The sequence below is a fragment of the Manis pentadactyla genome, chromosome 10 (assembly GCF_030020395.1).
Source record: "Manis pentadactyla isolate mManPen7 chromosome 10, mManPen7.hap1, whole genome shotgun sequence".
In the NCBI taxonomy this organism is placed as follows: domain Eukaryota; kingdom Metazoa; phylum Chordata; class Mammalia; order Pholidota; family Manidae; genus Manis; species Manis pentadactyla.
The window spans coordinates 81,975,061-81,993,490 of NC_080028.1; the positions used below are offsets into that span (position 1 = coordinate 81,975,061).

Sequence of the window (18,430 nt, forward strand, 5' to 3'; positions counted from 1 at the left end):
AATTGAGACACTGGTTTTGCAAACTCCATCAGAAAGTAGATTTCTCTTCCTAAAAGCTCCCGCAAAGGTCCCAGGCCTGGCGCTTGAACCCACACTGGGTCACTTCTCTGAGCTAGTCACTGTGTCTCTGACTGGCCAGGTCCAGCCAATACAACTGCAGGTGTGGTTATGGCCCTCCAAAACACATGGACCAACAGGAATTTCCAGAGGAAAAGCAGGGTGAATGTAAAGGAGGAGGAAAGCATGGTGGGCAGTCAGAAACAGCAGCTGTCCACTGGAGAAGCCTTTTCAGAAAAGACTCTGGGAAGCTGAGTAAACAAAACACTTAGTGGGGGACAGGGAGGGGCCTACCCACCAAAGTCCTCATCCTGATCCTGAGCTGGCTTGGCCTCAGCTCGCTCCTTCCTCCTCATTCCAAGACTTCTCAAAGCTGCATTTGCCGTGTTTTCTGAACCAAAGACCAAGACCAACCAGCTGGGGGTGAGACTAAGTGAACCTAAGGTAGAGAAACGAGTCGCAGAAAGCAGGCAGTGAGTTTATGCATCTGCTCAGGCTGCGCAACAAAGACCAGGGCTGGCCTAACCAGCAACTGACGTTTACCTTGTCACAGTTCTGGAGGCTGCAAGTCCAAGATCAGTGCACTGGTGGGGCTGGTTTCTTCCAAGGCCTTCCCCCACCCCAGCTTGAGCTTGGCTGTCCTCTCCCTGTGTCGTTACGTGGTCTTCCCTCTGTGTGTTTGTGTGTCCTGCTTTCCTCTTCTTACAAGGATATCATTCAAATTGGATTAGTGTCCACTCTAGCAGACTCATTTTACCTTAATTGCCTTTTTAGAGACTGTGTCTCCTGATACAGTCACCTTCTGAGGTACCGCGGGTCAGGACTTGAACATAGGAATTTGGGCAAGATGTAATAATAGGGCAGCCCTGGAAAACCCACTCCCAGGGGTTCAGGTCTCCAGAGAAGAGAACGTGTGTGCCCTGGATACGCTTTTACCATGTTCTCTCTCACCAACAAGCCCCTTCTGGGGCTGTTTCCCCTGCCCAGATCACATTTCCTGTCCCCTCCACTCTAAACCCTTAAACCTGGCTCTCTGCTTCCCCCTCAAGACTCATTTCAGAGGATGCTTTCTCCAAGAAGCCCTCTGCGTCCCCAGCATGGCTGGGTCAGAAGGATGCCTCCTCCACCCCCAGAGCATCATCATGGCTGGTTTTGCTAACCCCAGTTGTCTTTCTCCCCCTCTGGCCTGTGAGCTCTGCAGGAACACAGGTCAGCTCCCACCCTCCATGGGCTCCCAGCATGCAGCACTCATCTGGCACATTCCAGTCACTCAGAAAATCTTTGTCAAACAAATGAAGCTGTTACACCACCTGCTAAAGTATCTGTTGGTCAAGGCACTGTTAATGCGCTTCTTTGTGAGACCACTGGGACTCTAGGACATTGTTGCATGGATTATGTTTTCTCCAAGAGGTGGGGAGGGAGGAAGGCTGTGAGGAGTGTGACAGCGCCCCTGCCCTGGGAATGGGGGCTTAACAACTGCTTTCAGGCATGAAGGACCAGGCCACAAAAGGAGAGCAACTGGCCCCCAGGCACAGTTTGTGAATGACACTGATGCATAAAACAAAAACATCAAACTCCACACTCTTGACATTTTAGCAGCCATAGCCAGGGGCAGTGGACAGAGGGGTGGCTCACATGCCTCTTACTTCCCCTTTCATCTGCAGTCTCTGGTGGCTTCTTTAGCCCCAGCAGGAAGCAGACTCCCACTGAGAGGAGCAGGCAGAAGCCAGAGGCCTTTGTAATTTCTCCCCAGATCCCAGCCTGGAATTGGAGTTCTCAACTAATCCTGGGCATTTATGCAAGAGCAGTCAGCTGTAACCTGAAAGGATGCACTTGATTCTGGGCTGTTCATTCATTCACTGGGCAATATTATGCCCCAGTCACTGTGCTGGGACAAGATGGGCCTAGTCCCTTGGACGGCACTTCATCCTAACAAGGAAAACAGGGAATAAGCACATAAACACATAAATAATAACAATTGCCAGCATTTATTAAGTTCTTATTAACACGTGTCAAGCACTACTGCAAAGGCTTTACATCTCATCCCTCATTTAATCCTTGTCACAACCCCAAGGAAAGTCCTGTCATTGTACTTGCTTTACACATAGGGAGACTAAAGCACAGAGAGGTCAGAGCTTGCCCAAGATAACACAGCTAGGAACAGGCAGAGTGGGACTGAATCTCCAGGAGTCTGAGCCCAGAGCCTGAGCTCTTAATCAGTGTGCTAAATAAGTAAGCCAGATAAAGTCACAAGATGATAGTTGGGCTTCAAAGAGTCAATAAATAAATCCCACCCATCTGTTTTCCCTTCTAAGTGAAACAGATGAGAGATGAGTATGGGACTCTGATAGAAGAAGAGCAAATTATCACCTTTCCAGCTGATAAGAGTGGATTGGTGGCTACTCATGCCTGCCCCTTGGTAGTAGACAGACTCCCTCTCCCAGATCCAGCACCTTTCTTTTCTCCCTCTCTCCCTTTCTCTCCTTCCCTCTCTCCCTCTCCTTCTCTCCTCTTTTTCCTCCCTCCCTTCCTTTCTCTTCCTTTCTTTTCTTTCATAAAACTTCTGGGATGGTTCTAAGCAATGGTATTCATGAAATCAAGGGTTCAATATGCTGGTTACATGTTTTTTTCCAGACATTAAGACATGTAATTGCTTAAAAAACATTTGTCCATGTGACCTCTGGAATCATCTACTGTTCCACCAGTGATCCAGGTGCCCCACTTTGGGAAATATTGATTCTAAAGCATGGCCTGTGGGCCTCTGACAGTCTGGCCCCACTCCCTAGCCCAGGCCCCAGCTGGTTGTCTGCCACATACGTTCCAGCTGTCTAGCCTTCATTACTGCCAACCCCTGTGTCTGGAATGCCCCCAGCTCTGTGCCCCTGGGGACATCCGAGTCATCCGTGAGGGTCCTCCTCGCTGTCTGCTGCATACCTGCCAGCCACCTCTTCCATGTGCCACAGGTCCCTTGAGGCCCTGGTATGGGACCCTGCTTCTATCCCAGCCCTGCTGTCTTACACATTCAACATTCCTTTTCCTCAGCTAGGCTGTGAGTGCCTCAAGGGCCACAAATGTGTTTTACTATACTCTTTTGACTCCAATTAGACCCAACACCTCCCTGATTGTAACACTCTCCCTATTCAGAAATGTTAAAACTTGAAAACCTGTGTGTATCCTAGAATATTTCATTTATCTGCCAAAATGTGGTACTTGGCATGCCAGTGGCTCTCAGCAAATTTGCTATGTTGTCTGCATTATTTCCATCTCTAATCCCAGACTAGCATGGTACCTGGCACAGAGTAGAGTTCAGTAAATATTTGTTGAATGAATTAGTGAATGAACAAACAAACAGATGCCTGAGCAGAATATCCCAGCTCTGCTTGCATTCAGTGTTTGGCACAAACAATTGTTTTCTGACAGGTAATAAAAAGGAAAGGAATCTGTCTGCTAAGCGGAAGGACAATGCTGAGGTCTTCATTCCCAGCAAGCCTGCGCCAAACCTGAATGCCCAGCCCCCCGCCATGTACTCAGACCAGGAGAAGGCATGCTCAAGTAAGAGTTCTGGGGGCCCCCAAGCAGGGCTGGTCACTCTCTGGGGTGCTATGATAGAGAAGTCCTTGCTTCATTACCCTCTCTGCCAAGACCTGAGCTGACCTTTTGCAAATGTATTATTAGTCAAGGTCTCCAGAGAAACAGAACCAACTGGGTCATGTGTGTGTGTGGGCAGAGAGAAAGGCAATGAGAAACAGAGTGAGAGAGAGATTTATCATAAGAATTGGCTCATACAGTTATGGAGGCTGGCAAGTCCAATCTGCAGGATGGATCTGCCTGCTGGAGATGCAGGAAGAGCCAACATTCCTGTTCAAAGGCCATCACACAGGAAGGGCCACCAGCATTGCAGATCAAGTCCAAAGGCAGTCTGCTAGAGAATTCTCTTACTCAGGGAAGGGTCAGTCCTTTTGTTCTACTTAGGCCTAAAGGATTGGTTGAGGCCCACTCACATTATAGAGGGCAATCTGCTTTAGTCTACCAATTAAAATGTGAATCTCATCCAAAAATACCCTCTCAGAAACACCCAGAATAATGTTTGACCAAATATCTGGGTTCCCCATGGCCCAGGCAAGTGGATACATAATTAACCATTATAGCTACTTTCTTATTCTACAACCAAGATGTGGTTAATTGAAACTTTATTTTATTTTTGTTTTTACTTTTAAATTAATTCATTTATAGGGGTAATAATACATGCAAATGGTACTAAACTCTAATGGTACAAAAGAGTTTATGGTGAAGAGTCCGTCTGCCCCAAGTACTTCCTATGAACCCACCACCACTGTAAGCTTTTTGTTAATATCATAATAATTAGATGTATATTATATAATTAAACAGATGCAAGTAAATGAGAATCCTTATAACTGGCCTTTGAGTTGGGTCCTGTGACTATCCCCATTTCACTGATAAGGGACTGAGGCACAGAGCAGGTGATTCACACAGCTGGGAAGCAGTAGATGTAGGCCTCCAACCCCAGTGGAGTGACTCCACTGCTGTGGCCCTAACCGTGGCTGCAGACAGTGAAGGCCATAGATGAATCACCTCAGCCTGACACCTTGGGTTGATTTCAGTGGCTGCAGTGGCTCTGTGGGGGCCACTTGCTTCTGGTTTCTGTGACCCAAAGGACCTCAAAGAGCTCAAGGCATCCGGTGTCCCAAGAATTTGGAACCCTGGCATGCCCTGGGCAAAATCCAGGCCCACCCAGCCAGCCTTGTTACACAGGCAATTAGTCTGAGCCAGGGTCCCTGACCTCTGTGGCCATGGCATCCATCCACGTTTACAGGGAAGCTGGAAGGTCTGTTTCCTGCAGGGACAGGCCGAGGGACCTGGTGGTGGGAACCAGCCTCTCCCACACAGTCATCATCTAAAGATCTGGCCTAGTGCACTCCAACCCTGAGGCCTGCGGCTTGAAGCTCTTTTCCCAGCCTCTCAGGGCAGTTGGAAGGAGGAGGAGGAGGAGGAGGAAATAACAATAACTACCATTACTGAGCATATACTGCCTTGGTTTGAATTCCCCCCCACCCCCACCCCCACCCCCGAGAAGCAGACTCTCAGCAGAGGATTCAAGAACAAGTAATTTATCTGGGAGGTGTCCCTGATAGGACTGTCTTCCCAGGAATGGGCAGGGAAGTAACCAGAATGGCTTCCTCCACCCAGTTCACTGGGCCAGTGGAGCGCCGCCTGGCTGGGGAGCTCCAGGGGGCAGTGCTGAGCACGAGGCTCCTCAGTTTTGCATTTTACCGCTGCTTCCCCAGCCCGGGTGAGAGAGCTGGGCCTTCACATGCTCCTCCCTTCCATGCTGGGTCACAGGCTGTTGTTGGGGGTACTGACTCTCCAGCGCTCTGGCTCAGCAGGCCTGAGTGCCAGCGGGGCCCTGAACAGAGGTTGGCCTGAGGGCTGCAGGCTGTGCAGCACCCAGGCATTATCTGATTAACTCTTATCACAACCCAGAACCTGACTGGGGGGAAAGACTGTACTAATAGAAGACAAGGCATTTTAGATAGCAAAAGATAAAAAGAATGGCCTTAAGGGAAAGAGTGTGCATCAACCCATGCAATTATGAAGTCCAAAGGGGTGTGATGTTTATCACAGCTGGATCCAGGTGACTAAAATACATCAGCAGCCTGCCTCTTTCCACCTCTCAGCTCAGCATTCTTTGTGCCCTTTACTCCCAGAGCAGTGCTCATGGGTGCTGAGGCAGCCACCGGCAGCTTTGGGCTTATAGCTCACCAGCCCAGCAACCCTGGCAGAAAACAAGTGTGGCAGACTTTGCAACCAGACCACCTGGTACAAATCTGGCTCTAACACCTACTAGCTCTGTGACCTTGGGCAGGTTACTTAACTTTCTGGGCTTTATTCTCCCATCTGCCATACCCTCCTCCAAGGGGTACTGTAAGGAGCAAAGGGCTGGGTAGATAGTCTACGTAGAGGGGCATCTGGCTCAGATCAAGAGCTTGGTCAGGGTCAGCTGGTACTGGTCCCACAGCTGCCAGCAAAGCCTCGGGGCTGCTCCTCACTGCCCAGCTTAGGTCAGGGGTAGTTCTGTGAAGGGGACACTATTGCTGTCACCACAGGCAGAGGGAGTGGGTGCTAGGCAACAAAATCCAAGAACTCCCGTATAGATAATGTGACCTCCTTCTCCCATTTCACAGATGAGGTAACTCAGGCTGAGAACATGGAGGTCACAGCAGAGCCAGGATTCACACTCAGGCTCCAATGCCCGTGCCCTGCATTGCTTTGCCAGGCTGCTCTCTGGGGCTGTTTGGCCACAGAGGTGGCTTTGGAAGTGCCTGGGTATATGTCCTAGCAAGCTTGACTGTGACTCAGGCTATGTTCCAGCTGCAGTTCTAGTCCAGTACGTGGACCCCTAGGTTGGGGAATCGAGGCAGCAGTGGCAACGAGCATCCTGGGAATGAGCCCTGGTCCATGGGCAGAGCAACCAGAGGAAGCTGGACCATAGTCTCCAGGCCTAGGGCTGCAGGTCAGAGCATGTTCCTATCCAGGCAGTCCAGTCCTGGATGGGGTTCCAGGTAAGGCCACAGGTTATTGTCTTCTTTGGCCTCACCAGAAATCTGTGTATTGAACCCTGGTCCAGGCCCTGGTGATTTAAGGACCATTGTCTCTGCTCTCATGGTGTTTATATTTTAGTGAACAAGAATAGATAATAAACACAGGTGACAGCTACTACCACAATAGCAGCTTGGTGATGGCTGGGCAGTGTGGTTAGAGGAGGCCTCTCTGAGGAGGGGGAAATTGAGCTGAGAACTGGATGACATCAAGGAATAGCCCTTTGTAGAAGGGAAAGTCTGTGCAAAGGCCCTGAGGTAGGAAAGAGCTGCTCAGTGTCTCAAGAATCAGAAAGGAGACTGGAGCACAGAGAATGAGGGGACGGCAGCTGAGATGAGGTCACAGATGTGGGCAGGGCTAGAGCACACAGTTAGACCCGGTAAGAGAGTTGGTGCTGGAAGACCTCTTCAGCTTTACAGCAGGGGCCATCATGACCTGGCTTACATTTTATAACAAGATGAACAAGATCCCTCTGGCTGCCACATGGAGTGTGGCCTATTGGGAGCCAGGGAGGATGTGGAGTGGCCAGGGAAGAAGCCACTGCAGGATGGAAGGAGTACTGGCCTGGTCTCTGAGTGTCACCAGTGGCTGGATTCCAGACAGTAGTTGAACTTGCTGAGGAGTCCCTTGTAGGCATGAGACTAGTTGTGGCTTTTTATTCTGAGCAGCAGGTGCAAGAACCTGGGCATGAATCAGGGAGCCTGCCATGATAGGGCAAGAGAGCCGAGATGCAGCAGTAATGGGAGACCTCTGGCTTGTCACTTGGCTGGGTTAAGTTCTGAATCTGCTCCACTAGCAAAGGAGACTCAGGCAACCCAGGTCCCCAGAGAAGGAGTCTGTGTCTGGAGAAGCCATGCAGTGCTAAGTCCCCTGCAGGAGGGCTGAGTCCTTTGATCTGCATCCTGCCTCAGCTGGGAGTGACCTGGGAACTGCAGCCAGACAGCCTGCAGGTGTGGGAGTTGTCTGCATCTTATCACCATGAAGAGCCAGAATGCAGTGTGGGCAGAGTTAGGACCAAACTGATTCCTGGAGACTTCTTGGTAAAAGCCAGAACCTAGAAGAGGCCTGCATGCGGCCTGAGGGAAGTAGAGGTGGGAAGGGAATCACTGTCCAAGTGACCTGACAAGGTCATATCAAGGTCACTGCTGTCCAAAGGATTAAAGACATGTCATGTTTATAGATCAATAATGGAGATATAGTCTATGGGGTGAAGAGTAAGATGTAATGTTTAAGATGTCAGAAAAACCTGGTGAATTTTGGATCTGTCAGCTCTGGTCAGGGGAAAAGAAGAACTAGGAAGCTGGGAAGAAGAGAACAAGAAGAGGGGCCGTGGGGCAAGGCCCGGCTCAGCCCTCAGAGCTCAGACAGCACGTGGGGAGTGTGGGGCGCTGTCCTGTGTGATGTTTTCCTACACTTGGACAGGCTCCACTGACCTCTGCTCCAGTTGACAAGACCCCAGGCTGCACTGCTGGTGCTCACTCTATGTGGAAAGGAAAAAATGGCTGTTCAGAAAGTTCCTCCAAAACAAGTTTTAAAAGAAATGAAACCTAGGGTCGTGTGCCACTGCGCGGGAGACCTTCCAGAGCTCCTGGCAGAGTGGTGCTGTGCAGTGGTGGTCAGGCACCCCTTGCTGCCATCCAGTGGACTAACTGGGACTTCCCTTCTGCTTGTACAGGCCACAGTCACTAGATTTAACACATCTGAGTAACGTGAAGAGCCAGCCTTAAAAAGCACTGAACTACCTCCCAAGCTGTGTTTTATACCTCATATGTAATTTTGAATTTAATCATCCAGACAACTCTGTAGGTACTGCTATTATCCACACCATTGTATGGAGGAAACTAAGGCACAGAGAGGTTAAGGAATCTGTCCAAGGTCACACAGCCAGTAAGTGATGAAGCCAGTGTTTAAAAACCTGGCTGCTGTGTCTTTGCTCTTAACTTCACTACATGACCCTTCAAATGCCAACTAAAATGTTATTTTCTTACTACATACCCACATCAGCTTTGTCCTAAGCAATAACATGTCTAAGAATCACAGGTTTGAGTCACTTGTTATATTTTTTCTATATGCTCTTTAAAATAAATATACAGCCTGTTAAGACTTCTAGAGTTAAACCATGTATCAACTAAAACATTTTGAATACTGTATTCATTTCCTAGGGCTGCTGTAACAAAGTACCAATCTGGGTGACTTAAGACAACAGAAATTTATTCTCTCAGTTCTGGAGGCTAGATGTCCAAAGTCAGGATGTCAGCAGGGCCATGTTACCTGTGAAGTTGCTAGGGAAGAATCTGTTCTGCCCCTCTCCCTAGTTTCTGGTAGTTCCTTGACTTGTGGCCATATGATTGCAACTTTTACATGGCACTCTCCTTGTGCATCTGTCTTTGGGTCCCAGTTTCCCCTTTTCATCAGGACACCAGTCCTATTGTATGAAGACCCATCCTAATGACCTCATCCCAACTCGATCATCTGCAAGTACCCTACTTCTAACTAAGGTCACATGCACAGGTACTAGGGATCAGGGTTTCAACATCTTTTGTGGGGACACAAAATCTTCATTCATAACATTTTGAGAAGTAAAGCTTAATTAATTAATTTATAATCTGCCTCTCTCCAAAATGCTCTGGCATGTTCTAACAAATTACATTTAGTATGAGGTGCAAAACTTTAGCAAATATGTGAGGAGATAAGGGTGAAGAGAAAACAGGAGTAGAAAAAATAGGATGAAGCCGAGGGATGAACAGTCAAATGCCTGCGGGGGCCAGAGTTGTGACTCTGAGCTTCCGTGGCAAAGAAGCATGCATTCATATAAAAAACTGCATGTGTCCATCTGATAAAAATCAGATTACCAGCTTTCTCTGGTACTTGGTTCTTAGAGCAATTTGGCCCATCAGTTCCCTTAGGAGGACATTATTTGAGGTAGTGGAATCTTTATTTTGAACAGGTTTGCAACTCAACCTTTGTCTATTGAATATACCTGGCTCCTAACTAAGCAAAATTTAAAGAAAGGAAGGTTGAAAAATCACAGCATTGTCACACCTTCACACTGAAATGGGATTACAGTGGAGACACATGTCACACAGGGATTTGGCTCTAAAGTGAATGTGGCCAAAGATACCCTTGAAAATACCCCACACCAATGGTGAGGTGCAGCAAATGTGGCTGTGTATAGATAATCCCCAGACAGACATGTCTTCTCTTGGTAAGCTCTGGGAGTCGTCTCTCCTCCAGGGTGGGAATGATCACAGCTTCTTGACCAGGCCTCAAATAGAGGAGTTGGCTTTGTTTAGCATCTGGGCTGTAGGGAAAGTATGTTTTTTAAATGCTATACTGAGGGTCCTGTATACTCACATCTCCAGAGACACAAGGAACTTGAGACTACTTGAGAGGATAACAGAAGCAAATCAGTTCACCCTTTTCTAGGAAAAATCTGGACTGCTTATATGCTTTAGTCTATATTTATGGGGGGAGGGGGCTGTCTTTTGGGGAAACATAAAAAAATCAGTCTTTGTATATCATCCTGGTGAATTGAACCTTTTATCAACTGTGTTGTTTCTGTTTGCTCTAGTAATGCTTTTTGCCTTAAAGTCTACCAGCTTCCTTTCAGTTAGTGTTTAATAACTTCCTTCATCCTTTCATTTTCAAAGTTTCTCCATCCTTACATTGATGTTTATCCCTTGTAAGCAGCGAGTAATTGGTTTTTATTTTTATTCTCTAACAATCTATGTGTTTTAATGGGCACATTTAGTCCATTTACATTTAATGTAATTGCGGATATATTTCAGTTTAACTCTACTATCTTATTGTTTGCTTTTTATTTGTTCTGCCTGTTTTATGTTCCTCTTTCTCTCCTTTCTTGCCCTCTTTTAAATTGATTGCTTTATATTATTCCTCTTTTTTCCTATTAGTTTGTTAGTTATACATTCTTTTATAATTCTCTTAGTGATTACCAGAGATTGCAACAAGCCTTCTTGACTTATTAGGGTCTTCTTTAAATTAGAAAGTTTACCACTTCTCATTCAATGGAAGGACCTTACAACTCTATAACTCCATTTACTCCCAACTTAAATGCTGTTATTGTCATGTGTTTTAATTCTTTTTAGGTTTTAAACCTCACTCAATGATGACATCATCACCATTATTTTTTTTTCCACAGTCAGTTGTAATTTGAATATGCTCGCATTGTTAGCCTTTCTGTGCACTTCACTCCTGGCTCTTTCCAGGTCACCCCAACTCTCAGACTATAGCCCTGAGTCACCAGCTCTGCTCAGCTTCCTAGCCAAGTAGCACCTCTTATCAGAATCAGCAGCAGGGTGAGGGGAAATGCTTCCCAGGTGCTGGGTTTCCTTCTCCTGCTTGCTCTTGGCTATGTAATCCTTCACAGGCCTGTTCACTTTCCATGCCTTCAAACAGATTTCTTTTTTAAAAACAGATTTTTATAATATTTGGTCCAGGTTTTCCAGTTGTCCTCCAAGGAAAGGTTGGTCCAAATAGCTAGTCTGCCATTACCACAGGTGTAACCTACTGCCTGCACTCTTAAAAGCATTATTTCTCCCCTTGCCCCTTCTTGTTTGGCCAAGGTCATAAAATTAAATTTGTATCATTTAAATGTGCAAATGATGCAATTCCATGAGAGATAATTCCTCTCTATCACTGTAATTGTCCCTAGTTTTAATGAAGGGGCTTCATGTGTTTTGTAACTCTGCTCTCTATCCTCTGGTCTCAATCTGGCCTTCCAAGAAACTTCCAGAAACCTATTGTCTTTTTGAGGGTGAAAGGACATTAGTCTTTAATGCAGAAAGTTTATCGTCCAAGTTGTCATAGTGCTCTAGGGCAGTGATATATCTGAACCACTTTTCCCAGAAAAGCTGCCAACCACAGAAATAAAGTAACACCCTTCAGCATAAGTGAAATAGAGGACCCTGACAGCCTATAGTTAGCACTTCTGTCAGGAAAACCTGCAACAGAAAGACCATTCTGCCAAAGTATATAATCTCATAACATATTAGTCAGTGTTCATCATTAATAGCAAGATCAAATTGGCTGAAGCAACCAGGAAAAATGTATTACTCACAGACCTGGAAAGTCCAGGACTATATATTGGCCTCAGGCATGGTGGGATCCAGGTGCTCAGATGATACCACCAGGAACTGTTTCTTCATCACTTGGATCCACTTTCCTCTAGTCTAGTGGGTTTCAAACTTGAACATGCATGAGAATTATGTGCAAATCAAATTAAAACATAGATTGTTGGGCCCCAGCTCTAGTTTCTAATTCAGTGCACCTAAGGTGGAGCCTAACTATTTTATTTCCTAACAAGTACCCAAGTGATACTGATGTTAACTGGTATAGGAACCACTTTGAGGAGCATATCTCTAGTCTCAGACATGGTCTAGAAATGGCCCACAGTGGCTCCAGACTCCCTTTTACTGGCATAGCAACCTCAGGGGAAAACTCCCTAATAGTTCCAGCAGAGTCCAAGAACCAGCTCTCCATGAACCAATCTCCAGTCTCTGTGGTCAGGGAAAACCGTTTCCCTCATTGGCCTAGACTGGGCCAGGAGAGGGGTCTGATCCATCCAAACCGTGGAGACTGAGAAGAATAGGCAAAGGTTAGTCCCCAAAGGAAAACACAGGTGCCTGAAGGGCACTCACAGTTGTTGGAAGGTGAAAGCAACTGCTGTTCATCTCATATAAAAACTTACCACACAGGACATTTTGCTACAGATTCTTCAAAGGCAGGGTATGGAGCAAAGGACTGTAATATCCAAGAGGAAAGAGTGGAAATAATGTAGTCAGGGGGCCCTGCTTGAAACTCACGTGTATTCCTGGGCTAAAGAAGAGACAGCAGTAGAAGGATTAGTATTAAGAGTACAGACAGTGCCTGTGCGAGAGGCCCACAAAGGAGCTTCAGAGGTGAGAAGAACACAGGCCTTGACAGACCATGTGTATCAGCTGAGAATTGCTGCCTAAAATGTAGTGGCTTAAAATGTCAGCCCTTTTATTATTGCTTAGGCATTTGCAGGTGGGCTGGCAGGTTCTGAAGTGAGCTAGTGGACAGCTAGGCTGGGTGGTCTCAGGCAGCCTCACTCATATATTTGCCAGGCCAGTTGGCCTGAGGATCTCAACAGGGATGACTCGTCTGTGCTCCACATGGCCTCTTGTCCAGCATGTGGCAGTCTGGGGCAGCAAGAGAAGGCATGCCCCAGTGTGCAAGAGCTTTTTTAAGACTGCTTGGTCACAATTGCCAACAGCTTATTGGCCAAAGGAAGTCACCAGGCCAAACCTAGCTAGAGAAATAGACTCTATGTCTTGATGGGAGATGCTTGCAATGTCACAGTCGAAGTGGCATACCTCTAGGGGTGGAAGGAATTTGTGGCCATTCATCATGGTCTCCCCACACCATGAGAAGCATGTGGCTTGATGAGGCTGAGCCATCTGAAAGGCATAGAGGCTTTGGAGTACTCAGGCATAGACCACTGTCCCTTCCCACCTCCTAGTTGTGTTTTAGAAGTACATGTAGGCATCTCAAGTCACAGCAAGGTTAAGTCAGCTGTTTCCCTGGACCTTTTTCCCCATAAAGTCCTATACAGTTTCCAGGCTGACAGGCACTGGGCAACAAGGAGTGTGGGCTGCACTTACACTTGCCTCTTCTTGGAAGAGGATGCTGAGGAAGATATTTTCTTCCAGCAGCAGAAAACTGTAGGGCTTATGCCACTCTTAGAGGGGGCACCACTGCCTAGCTCCAGCCTACGATCACCACATGGAATGCCAGTTGAAGCTCACTAGGTCATGTGATTTTTCAAGAGACCCCAGGAATCCCAGTTTCAGGTGGATTTACACTTTATTTTAAGACTTAGCATCTATTTACTTTTTTTTTGAAAAGTGAAAGCCATACAACATACCTCTGCAGGCTGGTTTTGGCCTGTGGACTGCTGGTGTATGATCTCTCTGGTAGACCCTTGTGATTCTCAGATTTACTGCTTGCCATTCCAGGGATTCCCATGTGACCCCAAATGCCCCGTGTGTGTGGTAAGGGGCAGTTTTGCTAAGCCTCTGAATTTGAGCTTTTCAAGTCACGGCTGGCAGGTGGGAACAACTCACTTTGCTGGTGAGCCAACTGCCAGCCCCACTTCCTCATGTCTGCATTGTGACATGTGTTGCATTCATGGTAAATCTCTTGAACTGATATGTTCTTTGTTACTCTGAGCAAGAGAAAGGCCACGTTCTCGTGAAGCGAAGGGAAAGTGAACTTACTGGAAGAGGGGTGGCTTTCAACCAGAAAAGAGCAGTTTGGAATAAATTAAAATGTGCAGTTTGGCTTTTGCTGGTAGCGCAAATTTATTGTGCAAATAAGCCCACCATTCTCTGGGTCTAAGATGAGAATAAAGCCACCCCCATGTGGCATTCAGGCCAGTGCAGAAATGGCTCACCTGAGTGAGCGGTGAGAGCATCAAAGAGAGTTGAAAGGTGGGCCCTTCGCTGTTGTGAGGCAGTGCACTGTAAACACAGCCCACCCGCAGAATGTGATTGAGGACAATGTGGGCACTGTGAAGAGACATTTCTGGAAGCCACAGGCAGGGAGAGCTCTGGTGGTGGAGCTGCAGAGTTGACCTTCACTGGGAGACAGGGTGGTTTAATTTTTAAAAGCATCTTCTTAGCATAATCTGACTGAAAGGGCATAGGCAGCACCCGTTGGCCCTGCTGCTGAAGGAGCATTCTCTCCCAAGTGAAAGACACTGGGGGCAGGAGGGCTTGTACAGACAAAACTGGACACTGCTGGGAGAAAATGCCTTCCTCGGTATCCTTTTCCAAGAAGAGGTGAGCATAGGGTTGCAGAGGCTAAGGACAGCGAGCTCTCTCAGGCACAGTGTGCCACCCCAGCCCCAGACCACTGAGAAACAAGACGACAGGCCTCTTGCCCACAGAGTGGCAGCAAAAAGGCAGGGGTCATCACCCAGCTCTTCCTAGAATTACTTACAAGTGCTTTGTGTGGGAAATGAGGAAGGAGCTCTTGAATTTCAGGTTCTCCTTGTCTTGGTGCTGCCTGAGCCTGCAACACCCAGGTTTGCAACCCCACTGTCAGCGTACTGTGTGTTTGTTGGGCTTTACACATGATCTTAGTGCCTTGTTTACAGAATCAACTATAGAGTCTGGAGGGGGTTTGAATCTTTCAGCTCTGCTTTACTGGTAGAGGAAACAGTCTGTGTTAGTGATATTCACAAATACTGAGACTGACAAGTTTGGGAGCTAAAATCATTTTTAATCCATTCATGTGACAAAAATCATAATGCCAGGTGCCAAGGATGGAACGGTAAACAAGGTAGGCATGGTCTCCTACAGCAGCATGAGGCCTGTCAGGCTTCTGTGACCTTGGGGCCCCAAGAGAACCGAGCCCGAGCCCTCCCCACCCTTGCTGCCCACCAGGCTACCGCTTGCACCCCCACTCCAGCCCCCTTGCCATCCCTCAGTGTGCCAAGCTCCGCCCACCTCAAGGCCTTGGAACCTGCTACCTGCTGTTCCCTTGGCCTGGAACAGCCTCTGCATATGGGTATTTACAAGGCTCACTGCCCTCAGGTCTCTGCTCAGATGTCACCTTCCCTGACTGAATACTGTCCTTCCCCTCCTGCCATCTCTAGCCTTTACCCTGCTTTGTCTTTATGTCCTGTGAGCACCTGTCTGATTCGTGTCTGTCTCTGTCCCTGACGGTGAGGTCTGTGAGGACAGGGTGTGCCTGCTCCTCCCACCTCTGTACCCCACCTGGGGCAGTGTTGCCCTCCAGAGTGCAGTGACCGTTGAGAGCCTGTATAATTAATGTCCGTGCTTGCCAGGAACCCCTTTCTGCTTCCACTACCCTTGGGCCAGGCTGCCTTTGTGCTTCAGGATCTCTCAGTTCCCACTTCAGGGCAGCCCAAGACCATGTCCTCTAGCTTCTTTTCACTGCTTTCTCCTGTCTTCCCAGCCACTTCAGGGACCCAGTCCCTCTTTCACCAAGTGAGGAAGATCCTAATGTGGCCCTCAGCACCCCCTCCCTAACCCTCATTTCCATGCCCTCCCTACCTCAGCCCCCACCAGCAACATATTAAACCAGGCTCCTTCCAGCTCTCACCTTCTCTGCTTGGTATTGGGCTGTTGGCTTTACCTTCTCATCCCTCCCGTTGCAGCACAAGTCAGATAACTGATAAGAAAAGCAAACAGGGAGGCCAGAGCAACCTTCCCTGGAGTGAGTGGAACCCCTGGGCTGCATTTCCAGCAGCTTCTTGCTTTTCTGTCCCCAGGAGCAGCTCTGGGGCAATAACAAGAGATGGCACATCAAAGTCAGAAAGTAACCCACTTGTTCATCACCCACACTGGCCATCCATGGGCATATGACATTCCTTTGGGTGCCCTTGACCATCCTAGGGGAGTGGCTTGGACTCACTGAGGCCTGTACTAGCCCAGCCCTTGGGTTCTGTTGGCCTTCATGACATTTCGTAAAACCTGGAACATGTAATGAACAAATAAAATTCAGCGGATTTCACATAAATTTCAGATTCTACCTTTTCTTGAAAAACAAAATTGTCATCACTAAGAACCCAGCCTTATATGGCAAGTGTCAGCTGGAGCGGGGCAATGGCTCCCTGCATTTGGGCAAGTTCACTCAGAGTGCCTGCCCTTGGGTGCTCACATTCATAACCCCACTGTGGGTGCCTGGTAGAAATTTATATTCTCTCATTTCAGCTTAGCTTTCCCATGAAAGCCCATGATCTCCAACAACCCAGTGCCTGGTCATACCAGAAGCCAGCCCAGTAGAGCTACATATGTCCTGTCCCCTCCTGCCAGTGCTGTTCTTGGTTTTGCTACTAGAACTCTCATTCAGGCATAGCATTCTAACCAAACATAGCAGGAGAGTCAAGTACTCCAACATGAATCCCTAATAATCAATGCTGATGATTTTCTGAGGTCATAAGGATGGAAGTATGCTGTTTCTCAATAAGCCTTGCACCAGAGGTCATACCTGTAAATTCCTAGCTAGTTTGTTACAGGCCAGCATTAATGTCAGTCTTTGATACTGTTGCCAAATGATGCCATCCAGTTGCCTATGTTGAATTCACATCTCCAGCCCAGACCTCTGTCCCAAAGTCCAGACTCAGCTGTGTATGAGCCAACTCAGCAGCTCCACTCTGAGGCCAGAATCACGTCTTGGGTCCAACCTGTCCAAACCTGAACCCCTGCTCTTTACTTCCAAACCTGCTCCCCTCCTCTGCCCTCTACAGCTCAGTTGAGAGCAACTCCACTGTCCACTTCCTCAGGCCGAAACCTTGGTGTCATTCTTAGCTCCTTTCTTTATCTCCCACCCAGATCTGACTTGCCTGGAAATACTGTCAGCTCTGCCTTCGATCTGTATACAGAGTCTGACCTTGGTCTGTGTCCTTCCTCTGTGCTGCCATGACTCTCACCTGCCGTAGTCAGAGGCCCCTACCTGGCTTCTGCCTACACTGCCACCTCCACTCAGCACCTCAGTCAGATCAAGTCCTCCCTGCTCTAAGCCCTGCAGTTGCTCCCCAGTTCACTCAGAGTAATGGCGTTACAGTGACCTCTAAGGCCCTGGTAACCTGGTCCTTCCATCTCCAGTCAGGCCTCTTCCCACTTTGCACTGGTACCTGGACCATGCTCCCCTGGTGCTCCATGAAGCCTGCCTTATAGCCCTGCACTCCCTATCTCCCTCACCCTGCTCTGCTTTTCTTGTTTCTCCAAATCATTTTCTGCCACCTGACACTCTACACTATTTATTATTTCTCCAGCTTATTCTCCACAAGGCAAGGATTTGGATCATAGTTTGGCCACTGCTATGTCCCCAGTGGTGAGAACAGAGCCTGGCAGAATGGCACTCAATAAATATTTGCTGAAAAGATGAAATTCAGTAGGCAAAAGTCTCTTTAAACATCCCAATGGAAACATTTTGAGCAGTCCTATTTTTTTTTTTTTTTTAATAATTAATTTTTATTGAAGGGTAGTTGACACACAGTATTACATTACATGAGTTTCAAGTGTACAACACAGTGGTAGAACATTTATATACATAATTCTAGGTTCCAGCTATCACCCTACCAGGCTGTTACAATATCTTGACTATATTCCTTATGCTATACATTACATCCCGGTTACTTATTTATTTTACCATTGGAAGTCTGTCCTTTTTTTTTTTTTTTGTGAGGGCATCTCTCATATTTATTGATCAAATGGTTGTTAACGACAATAAAATTCTGTATAGGGGAGTCAATTCTCAATGCACAATCATTATTCCACCCCAAGCCTAATTTTTGTCAGTCTCCAATCTTCTGAGGCATAACAGACAAGTTCTTACATGTAGAACAAATTCTTACATAATGAATAAGTTACATAGTGAACAGTACAAGGGCAGTCATCACAGAAACTTTCGGTTTTGCTCATGCATTATGAACTATAAACAGTTGAGCAGTCCTATTTTTAAATGGAGATTTTTAAAGAATATTGGATGAATCCAAATATAAGTAATTAAGAGGATATTACAGTGACCTTTGTGTGTCCAATACCTGGCCTTGGCAATAGTCATCTGATGGCTGGTTTCATTCAATCAACATCCCACCCACTTCCCAGATGATTATGAAGCGAACTCGAGTTATCATATCACTTTAACTGTAGATATTTAAGTATGTTTTTCTTTCTACAACTGCATAGTACTCCAGTGGGTGGATATATCACAATTTATTTTATTCAACCAGTCTTATTGG

The 18,430-nt window shown here is 47.2% G+C and overlaps 1 protein-coding gene across 9 annotated transcripts in view; it reads left to right on the plus strand.

The window, feature by feature from the left end:
* KATNIP (katanin interacting protein) overlaps positions 1-18,430 on the plus strand; it is a 196,361-nt gene that overhangs the window by 110,838 nt on the left and 67,093 nt on the right. For 8 of the 9 annotated variants that reach the window (XR_008992153.1, XM_057487074.1, XM_057487067.1 and 5 more), the window contains one exon: positions 3,478-3,609. The exons of the other annotated variant lie outside the window; for it this stretch is intronic. Coding sequence is in view for 7 of the 8 variants with exons in the window: in XM_057487074.1 (XP_057343057.1) it covers positions 3,478-3,609 (132 nt within the window). In the remaining variant the exon portion in view is untranslated. The remainder of the gene's footprint in view (positions 1-3,477; positions 3,610-18,430) is intronic. 9 annotated transcript variants of the gene reach the window in all.